The 17,465-nt window shown below is 42.2% G+C and overlaps 1 protein-coding gene across 2 annotated transcripts in view; it reads left to right on the top strand.

Moving 5' to 3' along the window:
• DSE (dermatan sulfate epimerase) overlaps window positions 1-15,371 on the top strand; it is an 87,159-nt gene extending 71,788 nt beyond the window's left edge. The window contains exons 3-6 of one of the 2 annotated variants that reach the window (XM_046006722.1): window positions 1,644-1,897; window positions 6,435-6,674; window positions 10,235-10,442; window positions 12,709-15,371. In XM_046006722.1, coding sequence (XP_045862678.1) covers window positions 1,644-1,897; window positions 6,435-6,674; window positions 10,235-10,442; window positions 12,709-14,485 — 2,479 coding nt within the window. In that variant the 3' untranslated portion in view covers window positions 14,486-15,371. Of the gene's footprint in view, window positions 1-1,643; window positions 1,898-6,434; window positions 6,675-10,234; window positions 10,443-12,708 lie in introns of those variants that run through there. The other variant, XM_046006723.1, reaches the window with a different exon arrangement.
• The last annotated feature ends 2,094 nt before the right edge of the window (window positions 15,372-17,465 follow it).

The following is a 17,465-nucleotide window of genomic DNA, read 5'->3' as shown; positions in this document are numbered from 1 at the left end:
ACGTGTAACTTTGTCATAGGTAGGTATGGATATTTGCATATCCCATTATACTTATCACAGATACTATTATTTATGTTCATCACAACATAAATTATAGTTGTACTAGTTCTGCTATTAAATCTTGTTTTTTGGTGCTGTAATAAAGGACAGAGATAACAATTTTTAAAAAAAAATCTGTATTGAGGGGTGCCTGGGTGGCTCAGTGGGTTAAGCCTCTGCCTTCGGCTCAGGTCATGATCTCAGGGTCCTGGGATCGAGCCCCGCGCAGGCTGTCTGTTCGGCGGGGAGCCTTCTTCTCCCTCTCTCTCTCTACCTGTCTCTCTGCCTACTTGTGATCTCTGTCTGTCAAATAAATAAAAATTAAAAAAATATTTTTGGGGCACCTGGGTGGCTTAGTGGGTTAAGTCCTCTGCCTTCTGCTCGGGTTGTGGTCCTGGGGTCCTGGGATCAAGCCCTGCATCGGGCTCTCTGCTCAGTGGGGAGCCTGCTTCCTCCTCTCTCTCTCTGCCTGCCTCTCCACCTACTTGAGATCTCTGTCTGTCAAATAAATTAAAAAACAAATCTTTAAATAAATAAACAAAAATATTTTTAAAAAATCTGTAAAGATAGCTACATGTCAAAGTAACGGATTTCCTTATATCACTTTGTATTCTAGCTTATGCATTTTAAAGCATTGAGAAAGAGGCTGAGGCTTCACGAGATTGCCCAGAGGTCAAGAGGCAAGCTTTCAGTTAATCCCTAGTTGAGTTTTCTTATACCTCCCATCTGTACAGCACACTCTTCATGGGTGTTCCTATCTTGAGCACCTGGGGAGGGCTTTCTAGATAGTTCCATAGAATTGTGATTGTGAAAGATCCCATCTAAGCTTCCTATATAATGCAGGCCACACACTGTTAAACCACTTACAGAATAATGTTGCCAGCCAAGCAGAAACTTGGCTTCCTAGAAAAATGGTGTCCTACTTCACAGGTCAGATTTATACTTCTCTGAGTGATACTCAAAAGACCTTAAAGGCAGTGTAGTTCATCTTGTGAGAAAGAACAAGATGCAGAAATCGGAGTCAGAATCAGCTCATTTCACTCACACCAGATTTTTAGCCACCCTCCTCATCATGGCATTGACCAAGTGGGTCTGTCCAGATTGAGAGGTCATAAACTCGAGGCCAGGATACCTGCACTGTGACCAGCCTGTGGGAAATAAGATGGGATAGATGTGTTTCACTGGTTTGCCAAAGCAGCCATAAGAACAGAACCGAGACCCTGTTACTATGTGTAAAAAGAGGAGGGTGAGTACTAGTTGGATGGATATTCCCGAGAATTTTGCCCTGCCACTACAGCACATATTTTGTGCTTTAGATCTATTTGAACGTAGTCCTCTCATCAAGAGCAAAAAAATCAAAAGGAAGAATTCTCAACACCTCTTGATGTTGCCAGAAACCCTAGAAAAGCCTTTGCTGTGTAATTTTCCCATGGGACAAACTTTATGCTTGTGTCTAATGTGGAAGGCAGCTAATTTTGAGGCACTCAACCCTTTGGATTGTATCTTCGATTGTGCCCTTTCTTTCTGAGAAACAGACACTCGAAAAGTGCGACGAATGCTCTCAAAGTGTTGCGCTCATTCACGTGGTTGATTTCCCCCTGCAGGCTCGTCAAAGACGCTCCTTGGGATGAAGTCCCGCTTGCTCACTCCCTGGTTGGTTTTGCCACTGCCTACGACTTCTTGTACAACTACTTAAGCAAGACACAACAGGAGAAGTTTCTTGAAGTGATTGCCAACGTCTCGGGATATATGTATGAAACGTCATACAGGAGAGGATGGGGATTTCAGTACCTGCACAATCATCAGCCCACCAACTGCATGGCCTTGCTCACGGGAAGCCTGGTCCTGATGAATCAAGGTGCGTGTGGACACAGCCAAGCGAATGCCCAAGCCAGTTGCCTTGTGCGCAGAGCGTTTTTTTTTTGTTTTTTTTTTTAAGATTTTATTTATTAGACAGAGAGAGACACAGTGAGAGAGGGAACACAAGTAAGGGGAGTGTGAGAGGGAGAAGCAGGCTTCCCGCCGAGTAGGGAGCCTGATGTGGGGCTTGATCCCAGAACCCTGGGATCATGACCGGACTGAAGGCAGACACTTAACAGCTGAGCCACCCAGGCGCCCCGCGCAGAGCGTTTTTATACCTAGCCTTAGTACGCGTTCATACTTGGATCCTAACTGAGCTCATGAGTTGAAGTAATACCAGGGCATCTCTTAGACAATTGAGAGACATCTCTTCCTCATTTCTGCTACTTATATCAGCCTGCAGGTTTTTTAAGTCAGGCTTTTGATTGCCCCAGTCAATGTGACAGTGAACATCGCCATCCTGGGTAAATGGAGTTTTTAAAAGCTTAACGAGTAGTTTATTATTTGAAATGAATCTTCTTGGCACACAGATGTCTGTCATTACAACACTATTTTTTTTTTCTCTAAGGACCTAAAACAACCAATCTGGATCATTTAGGTCAAATTTGGAAATGACTTTCGTGGATCACGTAACTATTTTGCTTTAATGTATTACATAATTGCTGATACCACATTGTCTCTGTTCTTGTAATTCTGACTTAATTACAATACCTTGAAAAGTCTGCCCATGATTAATTAGACTGTATTTAAGAAAAGCAGCCCTAAGATCACAGTGAATTATTAGGATATTAAACATACACTTGGGACTGGAAAATCTGACAGAACTCTGCTTCCCCACAAGAATTAGTAGATTACCCAGCATCGGATTTCCTCAAGTCTGGCATTCGCTCTTGTCTCGTCAACCAGCCATCACTTTTTTAAAAATTATTTTTAATTTGTTTAAAGATTTTATTTATTTGTCAGAGAGAGAGAGAGAGAGAGTGAGCAGAGGCAGACAGAGTAGCAGGCAGAGGCAGAGGGAGAAGCAGGCTCCCCGCTGAGCAAAGAGCCCAATACGGGACTTGATCCCAGGACACTGGGATCATGACCCAAGCCGAAGGCAGCGTCTCAACCAACTGAGCCACCCAGGCGTCCCTAAAGAACTATTTTTATTAACATATAATGTATTATTTGTCCCAGGGGTGCAGGCCTGTGAATCATCAGCCAGCCATCACTTTTAATTAGTCTTAGAGGAAAAGAAACTAATATTAACTGAGCATATGGCATGTGTTATTCCTTGTCCCTATTTTATTTGTCACATCAGCCATATAAGGTATCAGATTTGGACCCAGTTTTGTCCAAACTCAAAGTGCCCTCCCCTTCCACTATATTTTGTTGCCTCTCTTAGAATAGAGATTCAGTTTATAGTGATTTAAGGCACGTTGGAAGAGGGCCAAGTTTCACCTTGGCTCCCTTTGCCCCCTATTCTCACAAGAACAAACAAGATTTAAAAGATCAAAATGCAAAATAAAAAATAAAAGATCAAAATACAAAATATCAAATCAATAAACAAATATCAAAGTATTTATTTATTGATAAATAAATCCCAAGGCCTGTGAAAAGACACCCTCATTAAATGGTGGAAAGAACCCAGGACAAGCTAGCTCTCAGCCGGGGCCTTGGGTGTTAGCCTCGTAGTCTTATTTCTTTATATAAATGTTGAGTTCTTTAGTAGCAGGAAAAGAGCTTATTTCTTCATTCTTTGTGGTAGTTAAGATTGGTCCAGATACTATGCAGGCATCAAAAATACCAGTTCAGGTTGGATCAAAGGTGTAGTTCTCCTCTCGCAGGAGTTTGCAAGTGCGTTTATTTCCTATTGAAGGTTACGGGTTGCTCAGCGAGATAGCGTTTCCAGAACCCTCACGCAGGCAATGTACACATTTAGAAGATGACTGGACAGAAGAAGAGGTGAAATCCCCAGCCGGGCACATCTCTGTTAATAACCAGGCTCGCCGTCCTGGCTCTGTTGGCAAACACACATTAGGAGTTTCCTCACAGGCTGTTTGGACAATCCCACGTTCTCCAGACCAGCCTCACAGATGCTGGCGTAGCTTAGTGTACCAGTAGTTCCCATGGACTCCCATAAAATCTCACAAGGGGGAGAATTAAATGTTCTCTCTGCTCTGCTAACTCTGTCTCAGTCTTAAGGCTCAGGGACCACAGGATCACACATGAGCCGTTTGCAGATCCGTGGGAAGGAAGCCAGCTCTGAAACGTTTACATGAACACGCAGTAGTTACAGCAGCACCAGAGAACGGAAGAAGAGTGGTCATGAAGCTGTGGTTAAATCCCGATCAAGGGTGTTAAGTTTGAATTCAGGAGAGCAGTGTTTTTTATTGTGAGTTTGAGAAGGTTCACAGAACTTTGAAATGTAGATAAGTCTGTATAAGGGAAGATAATGAAGAACATTCCAGACAAGGGGTATGGATGGTGGGCGAGCCCAGGGCAGGGCGTCAGTAACAACATCACCCCCTGAAACCAAGGTTGCACTGAATGTTAACTAAAGCTGAAATGCGGTAACAGTATCAGGGCCTTGCACTGACAGATTCGAAGTTTACAAAGGTAGACGTTGCCTCATCTCCCCCGAACAGGATTGCTTTGGGGGGTAGGGGGGAAAGAAGGAAAAACCAGGCCCTGTGATACCAGGGAGCAGTAAGTAGGCCTGTTTTTTTTTTTTTTTAAAGATTTTATTTGTTTATTTGACAGAGTTCACAAGTAGGCAGAGAGGCAGGCGGAGGGGGTGGGGGCGGGAAGCAGGCTCCCTGCTGAGCAGAGAGCCTGAAGCAGGGCTCCATCCCAGGACCCTGAGATCATGACCTGAGCTGAAGGCAGACGCTTAACCCACTGAGCCACCCAGGCGCACCAGCAGGCCTGATTTTAAGTATCACGTTGTGGAGTCTGGTTAGAGATGGAGGATGCAGAGAAGAAAAAGTGGAAGATGACTAGAACTCTAAACCCTAACGGTTACAGAATGGAAACTAAAAACTCTCCAGAAGACTGGCCTGGCAGGTGTACGGCTGGATAGGAGGAGTCAGGGTACGATTCTCAGTCACCTCTCCAGGTGGAGCCCGAACAGTGCTTCCCTCAGGAGATGGGAGCCAGGTCTAGAGCCTGGCACCTGGGATTTGGGCTGGGATCTGGTGGTCCCAGGGGCCCTGGAAGCCCTCACACCCAGCACACATGTCGTAGGCCGTGGTAGTAGTGTTCAGCACTGGTGATCACACAAGTCTGCGAGCAAAGCAACAAGACTCTGTCCACACCGGGAGGCGATGAACTTACTTTCATCCTCACTGGATGTATCTTTTTAAACAAAATAAATAAAACAAAGCTGCAATCGAAAGACCTAGGTTCAGATCAAAGTTCTGTTCATTTTTAGTCATGTGTCAGAGGTCTTGAACAAGTCAAGCTTTCTGTAATTTTAGAGCAATAATGCCTAATTGAATTGGTAAAAGGATTAAGTAAGATTGTGTTCAGTGCTGTATAAATTACAAATGTTTTAGAAATGCGAGTTATGATTGTTACCTAATGCTAGTTGCAAGAATTGATAGGAAGCTAGCATTTTTGAGTCAAAAGTATTTCATAAAAATTTTAAAGTCTTTAATTTTCAGTCGCAGAAGTAGAAAAATGTGACGGGTTAAAGCGCTTGAACAAAATTTTAGCTCCTTTTTGGTAGACTCAGGACTCCTAGTTGATATTTTTTACCATCAGAGTGTCCCTCCAGTGGCGTGTCTGACCCACTGTGCTGCTTTTTGAAATCCCGTGGAATCCAAAGGCACATAAAGGATGAGAGATCTTCTTCTAATGACAGAACAGACCGAAGACTGTCTGCTCAGCCTTTATAGTATTTGCAGCTTATTAAAAATCCTCTGAACGAATGGTGCAAGTTTTATGAAGTGATAAGCTTCAAAAATATTTTCAAGTAGTAGTTTTTTTTTTTTAATATTTTATTTATTTGAGAGAGACAGTGAGAGAGAGCATGAGCGACGAGAAGGTCAGAGAGAGAAGCAGACTCCCTGTGGAGCTGGGAGCCCGATGCGGGACTCGATCCCGGCACTCCGGGATCATGACCTGAGCCGAAGGCAGTCGTCCAACCAACTGAGCCACCCAGGTGTCCCTCAAGTAGTAGTTTTTAGAAAAATTGAATAAAAGTCTTAATACACAGATCTTTTCTTGTAGACACAAAGTCACATGCAGTTTGTAATCTTAGCTGTGATGGGGTTTCAAATTAATTAAAGATTGGAAACAGAAGCTCATTTCAAGGTCTATCTTCATTTAATAAATGACTTGTATTCGAGAACTTTTTAACTTAAATCTTGGACCCAACACAACCCTGAATTAGCAGAATGTTATTTATATTGTTGATAAGTGAGAGTTTTACAAAATGCTCTTTGTACTGAAGTCAGAGAACTCAGAGGGTTTGGTTTTTTTTTGCTCATAATTTTGTTGATGCTTCCTTATAGCCAGAGTCAGTGTTTCCATGTGTTTTCCTTCTGCAGGGTATCTTCAAGAAGCCTACTTATGGACCAAACAAGTTCTGACCATCATGGAGAAGTCTCTGGTCTTGCTCCGAGAGGTGACAGATGGTTCCCTGTACGAAGGCGTTGCCTACGGCAGCTACACCAGCAGATCACTCTTCCAGTACATGTTTCTTGTTCAGAGGCACTTTGACATCAACCACTTTGGCCACCCGTGGCTTAAACAACACTTTGCATTTATGTACAGAACCATCCTTCCAGGTATAGTGAGGAGTCAGAATTGGGAAGGCCATTAACTATGATAGTTTTTTCTGATTATGAAAATGGGTCAGACCAGGGAAAGAAATGTGGGGTTCGAGGCATGTCGAGATGAAAGGAGTTTTTTTTATAAAAAATCAAAGAAGAATGCAAGAGTTGTATCTAACCAGAACATTTGGGAAATTAACTGTGAGGATTTGTGATTTATGTACTGTAAAGCTCGGAGCGTAATGGATCAAATATAATTTGTAGCCCCCACAGTACTTTTATTTTTGTAGATGTAAAACTTGGGTACATATACTAATTCCTTTTCATGAATCCCTTTTTTTTAAAATTTTCAAAATATTATTGTGTTTATTTTTTGCATATATGAAATAGCTCACAAAACAAATAACTTTGTATTTTTCTGATTCGTCTGCAAAAATAACATTTCCTTTTCTTGAATCTTAACAAGATGTAAACATTTATGGTTACATGCTCATTTTCCTTTACATGCAATCCCAAACTGATCCTCTTGTTTTTTAGGTTTCAGTTTTTATTTCCAAACTGCATAGATATTCAAAATGAAAGACTACGTCTACATATGTGCTGGCGCTTCAATATTTTCTTTAAATAGTTTACTGAAATGAATAATATAAAATATAAAAAATCAAAAAATGAGTTGCGACGAAACTTCTCATCCCTTGTTGCCATGTAGCTCAGTCTTCTAACAGAACTAGTCTGAAAAAGGTGGTATGATTCAAGAACACTTGGATTTCTAGGACGGCCTTAAAACTCTCCTTGTTTCTCAACAGGACTAAGATGTTAGAAAAAGTTTAGGAGGTAGATTTTCATCAGATGGGATTTTTTTTTAACACCCAGAAAACAAATAATCCAGTTGAGAAATGGGGGAGAAGAAGTGAATAGGCATTTTTCCAAAGGAGACACCCACGTGGCTAAGGGACACATGAAAACATCACTTGTCATCGGGGGAAAAACTAAAGTCTGAGATATCACCTCATACCTGTCAGAATGGCTAAGATTAACAACACAAGAAACCATAGGTGTTGGCAAGAATATGGAGAAAAGGGAAACTCTCACACTGTTGGTGGGAATGCAAACTGGTACAGCCACTCCAGAAGACAGTATGAAAGTTCCTCAAAAAGTTAAAAATCGAGCTACCCTACCACCCAGCAACTGCACTACTACGTGGTTACCCAAAGGACACAAAAATGCAGATTCTAAGGGGTGCGTGCGTCCCGACGTTTATAGCAGCACTGTCAACGGTAGCCAAACTATGGAAGGAGGCCAAATGGCCATTGACTGATGAATGAATAAAGAAGATGTGGTGTATATCAAAAAGAATGACATCTTGCCATTTGCAATGACCTGGGTGGAGCTAGAGCATATTATACTAAGTGAAATAAGTCAGAGGAAGACAAATATATTTCATTCATATGTGGAATTTAAGAAACAAAACAGGTGAACATATGGATAGGGGGAGGGGAGAAAAAAGAGAGGGAAGCAAGCCATAAAAGACTCTTAAAGACAGAGAACAAACTGAGGGTTGGTGGAGGGAAATAGGTGGGGGCTGGGCTGGGGAGGGGATGAGTATTAAGGAGGCATTTGCTGTGATGAGCTCTGGGTGTTGTTTGTAAGTGATGCACCACTGAATTCTGTTCCTGAAATCAGTATTGCACTGTAGGTTAACTAACTAGAATTTAAACGAAAATATGAAAAGGAAAAAGAAAAAAAGGATGGGGATCCCCTCCCCCCCCCAGTGAAATGTAATTTTTAGATGGTGATTCTAGACCTACACTAAAGAATCCAGTCTTTAAATCTTTTTGCTCGGGTTGTGTACCCATGGCCTGAATAGAATCTCCATTATTTGATTAGTATCCAAAAAATACTGGAGAGCAAAAGAATGATAAGCTTCTTAAAGTTTAGTTGAGAATTAACTTTCAGAACCCCATTGTTTTATTGCTGATTCTTAGATATGCAGGAGAGGCTTGTTTTGTAGCTTATCTTGATAAAGGCCCTCGAAGGCCAGGGACCTGGAAGAGGTCTCAGTGCTTTGTCATTTGATCTGAGATCTAACAGCCAGCCACATCAGGGCTGTGAGCTGTGTCTGTGACTGCATTCGGACCTGGAAAGGACAGAAGGAACACCTCTGCGAGGAGGATTCATGTATTTCTGTCAATTAATCCAACAAAACGTTACTGAACATCTGTGTGCCAGGCACTGTTCCAGATAGGGGATTCAAAGAGAAATAAAACATATCTGCTTTCAGGGAATTCACAGATGACTAGAAGATTCAGGAAATCGCATTTTATCGTAAGATTTACTTGGAATAGCATTTACTAAACTGGCAGAGGAAAAGCATTAGCTGTAAATTATGTAAATATGGTCATGGTATCATTTAAGAAGGGATTGTGTGTTAAAAGTCAGTCTGTTCTTAACAACCTTTCTCTTTTTCTTTCTTTCCTCAGTGGCTGTTCTAGTAATGATTATGCCTGTCTGGCTCAGAGCTGTCTCCTATTCTTTTTCAAGAACAACTGGAGCATATCCAGTCTTACCTGCTTTTGTTTCACTGACCTATTCCTGCAGGACCTTCGCATTTTCTTTAGCTTGCAGCAGTATATATTAGCAGGATCTTCTTTGGGAATTAAGTTTTCTTCCGCTATGGGGGCACCTGGGTGGCTCAGTTAAGGGTCTGCCTTCGGCTCCGGTCATGATCCCAGGGTCCTGGGATCGAGCCCCACATGGCGTTCCTTGCCCAGCAGGGAGCCTGCTTCTCCTTCCCGTTCCCCCTGCTTCTGCTCTGTCTCTCTTTCTCTCTGTCACATAAATAAAATATTTAAGAAAAAGTTTCTTCCTATAGAAATGCAGTGTCTCCCTAGAGCCTTATAACTTCTACTTTATTGGATGCCAAACTGAAGCACCTTATGTCGTCATCTTGGTGTAGAATACGGGATAGTTGGTAAGACAGCTAGAGCTCAGTCCAGGTTCAGGAACTTACCGTGCTCCAGAGGAGAACCTCTGCGTCCCTGCAGTTATGATGTCACATAGCATGGACACTGGAAAATGAGGAAGGTGGGCAGCATACAGAAGCATTAAGAATTGTGGCACTAGGCGAACCATAAGAGACTATGGACTCTGAAAAACAACCTGAGGGTTTTGAAGGGTCAGGGGTGGGAGGTTGGGGGAACAGGTGGTGGGTAATAGGGAGGGCACGTTTTGCATGGAGCACTGGGTGTTGTGCAAAAACAATGAATACTGTTACGCTGAAAAAATAAATAAAATGGTAAAAAAAAAAAAAAAGAATTGTGGCACTTCCATTTCCGGTGATAAGTTGCCACCCAGCAAATACAAACTTGCACACAAGGTTTGTGAAAGAGGTCAGGTCAGAGGTCTCATTAACCGGTTTGGGTCTCCTTAACGTGGATATCATGCTTTTGGGTTTTTCTAATTCAAGGTAGACAGTCGATTCTAATTTGCAGCCAGGACTGGAAATCATTGTTTAGGTCTTCAGTGGAGCGTGCAGTTTTAAATATCTCTTCATTCTGTCAAACTTCTCTCCCCAGGGTTTCAAAGAACTGTGGCTATTGCAGACTCCAATTACAACTGGTTTTACGGTCCAGAAAGCCAATTAGTGTTCCTGGATAAATTTGTCATGCGTAACGGCAGTGGCAACTGGCTTGCTGACCAGATCAGGAGGAACCGAGTGACGGAAGGCCCAGGGACACCATCCAAAGGGCAGCGCTGGTGTACTCTTCACACAGAATTTCTCTGGTAGGGCATGGTGGGCTGCCTTTAAAAATAAATGATACCCAGGGCGAACGTGTGCTAGATTTCTGCATTTAAAAAGAAAAATTACGTAAAGCACTTTGTAACCCCTTCTCCGTACGCCACCAGCTCAGCTTTGGTTCCTGTCGCAGCTTTGGAGGCTCTGCTAGAAACATACCCTTACGTGTAGGGTCTCATTACTGTTGGCAGTTCTTGGTTTTCCTGTGTTGGAGATGTCCTGGGCTCCCACTGTTTCATAGATGGTCATGTTTTGATTTACATCATTTTTGAAATCCTATAAAGAGAAAAACCACAAAATGTAGACTAGGTTACCCTGGCAATCACAGCAAAGAGATAAAGGTAGGAAAATGTTTTCTTTTAGTAAAGGGAGCATTATAATCTTCTAATAGCAAAGTTGTTACTAAATTTCCAAAACCGTTTAAAAGTGTTTGACAGTATTTGACAGTTTCACTTTGATAATAAAAGAACCATGTAATTTTTCCTGCCTTAATCTTTTAAGCCCAGAAAGAGAAGCCAAGATCTCCTTTTTAAAGTACTGCCAAGTATATTGTTGGCATCCAATAAATTAAAATAAAAATTACAGGGAACTGGTTAATTATTAATCCTTGATGTCTTTTCAAGCTATTGAAATGTGTATTCAATTCCAAAATATGCTTCTGTGTTTTGATTTGCTTCTCTTCATTATTCTTTTTTGTTGTTGTTTTTTAGATTTTATTCATTTATCTGACATATCACACACAAGTAGGCAGAGAGAGGGGAGGAAGCAGGTTCCCCACCAAGCAGGGACCCCGATGCGGGGCTCAATCCCAGGACCCTGAGATCATGACCTGAGCGGAAGGCAGAGGCTTTAACCCACTGAGCCACCCAGGCGCCCCTTCATTATTCTTTTTTAGTTTAAACAATTAAGAAAAAAAATATTAATAGAGTTATAACCAGTTACAATTTAACCAACATTTTTTAAAACTATTGTCACAGATGAAGTAAACATATTAATATGCAACCATTTCTGACTCCTTTTAGGGGTATGTAGTAATTATTTAGTAGTAATCTCAGTTACCCTAAATAAACAACCAGGAGAGTTCTGTAAAGCTGATTATAGGAGTCAGACTAATGCTAAGTCTAACTTGGTTCAAAATCTGCCATTTATAGGAATATGCAGACTGACCAAATCACAGAGCTGTGGCCAGTTAATTCATCTTGTGTCTGGAATTGTTAAATTACAATAATTAAACCAACATTATTAACTAGACCTAAGTAAACATACGATCTCTGATGGCCTGAGACTCTAGAACAAAAGACGAAACAGCGAAAATCAGGCACCAGTAAGGTTAAACATAGGTGATCAATTCATTTTAGAGAAAAGTATCTAAGAGCTAATAGTATAGGCCTGCCTTTCTTCCCTTGAGCAGGAAATCATCTAAACCCATCAGAAATGTTAATCTCAGTCATCACGTTTATGATTCCTTCAGGGTCCCTCTCTGACTCACAATCCTGTGTTCTCAATCACTGCGGAAGTTTAATGTTAATTCTTATATTAATATGATAATAAGTATTTGTCATAAGAAAAATAAGAGGCCATTTTTTGGGTCCAAAATCCATGATCTCATCTACAGATTCAAACAGAACCCATGGCTCTTGGTAAGCAGGGGTAGCCACAATTATAAATCTCCCAGTATGAATAGTTTCTTGAATTTCATCCACTTACCTTCTTAGATGCGATATAGGCAGTAAATTTTATCTAATACTTAAAGTTCAACTCTGTTAACATTTATTTTTTTAGAGGGTGAAGATTACTCTAACAAACTTTCAGTAATACTGGTTGTCACTGAACAGTACTTCCTTACAACTGTGGCTTGTTAGAGCCTTGATCCTAACACTGGCTTCTCCACCACAGGAGTCCCTGGGCTAGAAATTTGGAATTGTGATTCTGTGAGCCCCGGTGGTTTGGAGGGCAGCTCTGAAATGGTTCGGTGAAGAAGGTTCCGGTAGCCATGAGCAGGCTCAGACCCAAGGTTCCAGGCTATGAAGATAGACTCATCTCCCCTTCACTAACACGAAGGGTGTTCCCCTAGGCAAGCTCATCCATGGGTGTTTCCAGAAATGTCCCTCCTCCAGAGGACACTGCCAGCACCCTGGGTACCATCTGTGCTGTTGTCCTGCAGCCACACTACAAAGTGGCACCCCAGTTCTGATGGGTTATTTTAACTTCCACCAGGAAAACCATCTAATTTTGAACAATTCATCCCTTCAGGTATGACGCCAGCTTGAAATCTGTGCCTCCCCCGGATTTTGGCACCCCCACGTTGCATTATTTTGAAGACTGGGGTGTTGTGACCTACGGAAGTGCACTACCTGCAGAAATCAATAGGTCCTTTCTTTCCTTCAAGTCGGGAAAACTCGGCGGCCGTGCAATATATGACATCGTCCACAGAAACAAGTACAAAGACTGGATCAAAGGATGGCGAAACTTTAACGCAGGGCACGAACATCCCGATCAAAACTCATTTACTTTTGCCCCCAATGGCGTGCCCTTCATTACGGAGGCTCTCTACGGGCCAAAGTACACCTTTTTCAACAACGTCTTGATGTTTTCGCCCGCTGCGGCCAAGAGCTGCTTCTCTCCCTGGGAGGGTCAGGTCACGGAAGACTGCTCCTCCAAGTGGTCTAAATACAAGCACGACCCGGCAGCCAGCTGTCAGGGGAGGGTGGTGGCCGCGGTGGAGAAGAGCGGGGTGGTTTTCATCCGAGGGGAGGGAGTGGGCGCCTACAGCCCCCAGCTGGATCTCAAGAGCGTCCAGAGGAACCTGATCCTCCTGCATCCGCAGCTGCTGCTGCTGGTGGACCAGATCCACCTGGGAGAGCGGAGCCCGCTGGAGACCGCAGCGAGCTTCTTCCACAACGTGGACGTTCCTTTCGAGGAGACGGTGGTGGACGGGGTCCACGGGGCTTTCATCCGGCAGCGGGACGGGCTCTACAAAATGTACTGGATGGACGACACCGGCTACAGCGAGAAGGCGACCTTCGCTTCGGTGACGTACCCTCGCGGCTACCCCTACAACGGCACCAACTACGTGAACGTCACCGTGCGCCTGCGGAGCCCCATCACCAGGACGGCTTACCTGTTCATCGGGCCGTCGGTGGACGTGCAGAGCTTCAGCATCCACGGGGACGCGCAGCAGCTGGACGTGTTCGTCGCCACCAGCCGGCACGCCTACGCCGCCTACCTCTGGACCGGGGAGAGCACGGGCCAGTCCGCCTTCGCGCAGGTCATTGCCGACCGGCGGGAGATCCTGTTCGACCGGAGCTGCGCGGTCCGGAGCGCGCCGGTGCCCGAGCTGCGGGACCACGCCGCCCTGGTGGAGCAGAACCTGCAGCGCTTCAAGCCGGTGTTCCAGCTGCTGGAGAAGCAGATCCTGTCCCGCGTGCGCAACACCGCCGGCTTTCGGAAGACCGCCGAGCGCCTGCTGAGGTTCTCCGACAAGAGGCAGACGGAGGAGGCCATCGACAGGATCTTTGCCATCTCGCAGCAGCAGCAGCAGCAGCAGCAGCAGCAGCTGCAGAGCAAGTCCAAGAAGAACCGGAGGGGAGGCAAACGCTATAAATTTGTGGACGCCGTCCCCGATATTTTTGCACAGATCGAAGTCAACGAGAAAAAGATCCGCCGGAAAGCCCAGATTTTGGCACAGAAAGAACTGCCCATCGACGAGGATGAAGAGATGAAAGACCTTTTAGATTTTGCAGACGTGACGTATGAGAAACACAAAAGCGGTGGCTCCCTGAAGGGCCGCTTTGGACAGGCCCGGATGATGACGACGACGCGCAGCAGGGCGCCGTCGCTGTCGTCGTCCTATACCAGACTCTTCCTGATCCTGAACATTGCTATTTTCTTTGTCATGCTGGCAATGCAACTGACTTATTTCCAGAGGGCCCAGAGCCTGCATGGCCAAAGATGCCTTTACGCAGTCCTCCTAATAGACAGCTGTATTTTATTGTGGCTGTACTCTTCTTGTTCCCAGTCCCAGTGTTAGCACCAAAGCCAGCCATTGTTTGATCGTTTTGTGGTCCCAAGAGTCTATGCAAAAAACAAAACTTGCCGCAGTTTGTTATTGGACTTTTTAATCTCAGATTCCTTTTAACAAATTAAGGGGGAATGTATTTTCACACAAGAAGGAAGGGATATGGAGAAATCAGAATTGGAAAGGCAAAGGTTTATCAGAGCAGTAAGAGCGGCTTGGTTGTTCCATGGTGTTTCTGGAAGTATTTGCCTTGGCGAATTCAGCAGTCCCTATGATATTACCCTGAGGAGAAACAAGAAATCTGGTTTTAAGAAAAAGATTTAGATAGTTTTTGGTTTTATTAATTTAATGTCATTTGCAAGTTTCAGATACTATTTTATGGAAAAGACTGAAACACACTATTCTGATAAATTCAGAAAAAAATTTTTATTAATGGGGTAGTCATGTCGAAAAATAAGAATTAAGTCCTGGTGTGGGGGTGTGAACTTCCTTGGAGAGTAGTTCATTAGTTAAAGAAAGCAGGATCTCCATATCGGATTCCTATTCAGACAACACAATGAAATGATGGCAGACAATCATTAAAAATTTTAAATATGTTTTCAGTAGAAAAACGCATATCAGTGATGAATATTTCCTTGGCGATGTTGGTCTGTGCACACACATAATGCATCCACTGGTGGTTCAGTCAATGAGACAATTCCGGGTAACTTCATTTTCTCTTTTCCTTATAGGGAAAACTGTTGTAAGACCCAGTGGCTCAACTTCAAAATAAAATATTTTATATCCCAAATGTTGATTTCAATACCAAAGAAGATGGGGAAGCTAAAATTTGGATATGATTCTTATGTTTTTTTAAATAGAAAACTTTAAGTTTATTTTGCTAAATAAACATAATTATGATTTATCTGTGGTGTCTTCCTTCTTTGTTCCATTACATTAAACACGTATGCAACAACTTTGAAATCTTTGAAGAGAAGTCTTTCTTTGGATATGAGTTAATTAAATTTATAAACTAGTGTTTGAATCGAAAGAAATAATTTCTCTGTTTATTTACCTTTTTGTGGCCTAGACATCTTTTAAGCATCGAAAACAAAAGCCAACTTCTGATATTCAAGTAATTGAAAACATGAAATTGCCATAGTTGTGGTCATTCAAATTCTCCTGTGGTAGCAGGAGCAGAGAGTGCTGGGAACATGTCCCACAGGTTAGATTTCAGCACAAGAAAATGATCTACTTACAGGGAACTTAAGAGTAATTATCTTACATTCTACATAGACAGGTCTCGCAGATTTCTTCCTTGAAAACAGAAAATATACTTGGCTCAAAGTTTACAGTAAGGACACATTCACTGATTTGGAAGTCTAAAGTCATAATGGCAATCATTTATTTTTCCTTACCCTTTTCACTCATGGAGTGAAAACTAGTATTAGTAGGCAACGAAAAACAGGGATATGGAGAAACCCTCAGGAACACATTTTTGCAGTGCTAATTCTGAACATTCTTACATAAAGAAAACACAAGATTTGACTTCATTACACTTGGCATCTAGAAGATGACTTCTGAGGAAGTAGTTTTTCTTCTTTCATGGAGGAAATCTCTAGGGAGGATGTCGTTACACAGTGTTTAAAAGAATAATGTTTTCAAAAAGAATAATGCTTCCGTTGTCCATGCCATTTGCATGGATGCTGTTCCTGGGATTTAAACTTGCTTTATGTGACAGATTCTCTGTTTACTTAACCTCATTCAACATTCCTCTCTTCTCTTTCTCATTCCAAAGGGTGAATTGTCTGAAATGATCAAAAGCAAATTTTGAAAAAAAAAAAAAGGGAAAATTGCTCTTTGAGGCTACCAAGTGAACCTGATCTCAGATTCAAAAACTCAAGGCCTACCTTCTAATATGGATGAAAAGCACAAGTGAGCGCCAAATCCAGCTTTTCCTTTTGTTTCGGTTAGGTCGGGGCTGACTGTAAATTAGTCACATCACACCATGTTCCAGTCTAACACTTGAGTTCATTCTTTAAGTGATATTTTAAAAATAGGGTAATCATACATCTCTGAAATGAAATTGATTAAGTAAGGTTTTCGTCCTAATAGGACCACATATTTCACTTACAAAGAAATTTCCACAGGCAGGAACTTAAGTGGTGAAGTGAAAAAGAAAAAAAAAAAAAAAGCTGAAAAGAATCACGGTTCTTTATGATGAGCCATGTTTTATATCAGAGATAGTGCATATTTGAATAAAACTAAGGTCTCTGTATCTGCCAGAAAACCGAGCAATGTTCAATCTCCCTTGTAAACTGAGTAATCAATTATGGAACCTGTTTCAGCGCTGAGCAATGTTCAATCTCCCTTGTAAACTGAGTAATCAATTATGGAACCTGTTTCAGCGCTGCTCACTACGAAAGGAGTGTTTCAAGTTCACTGAATAATATGTAACCTGTTATTTGGGGGATTGGCAGGACTCTTAGTACTAGCCTTAAAGAAAATTTGGGTATTAAGGAGGGCACGTATTGCGTGGAGCACTGAGTGTTATACGTAACAATGAATCTTGGAATACTATCAAAAACTAATGATGTATGGTGACTAATAAAACATAATAAAAAATTGAAAGTTAAAGAAAAAAGAAAATCTGGGAATTATTAGCATACAGAACCTGTCTGTGCAGTGGAAGGGGCATATTCCCTGGCTGGTAACTGATTAGCTTATAACCAGCCATGATGATGGATGATCAATGGATTTATCACCTGCTGTGAACTTTCTTTTGAGATCAACATTCTTATGACCATTGATAAACTCAGGTGGGAGACCTTATTCTGGTACTGTTTTAATAATTAAAATTTGTTGTATCACCTCGGATATTAATTCTTCCACAAATACTTTAGTCAGGATTTTAAAGAGTAGCAAATATTCTAAGTTTAATAGTTTTAATAGAATGTTATGTCCACTGAATGTTTTTTTAAAAGAAAAACTTACATTATGATTTATTCTGTTT

This window comes from Meles meles, chromosome 5 (assembly GCF_922984935.1).
Source record: "Meles meles chromosome 5, mMelMel3.1 paternal haplotype, whole genome shotgun sequence".
In the NCBI taxonomy this organism is placed as follows: domain Eukaryota; kingdom Metazoa; phylum Chordata; class Mammalia; order Carnivora; family Mustelidae; genus Meles; species Meles meles.
This window is presented reverse-complemented; position numbering and strand designations above follow the sequence as displayed.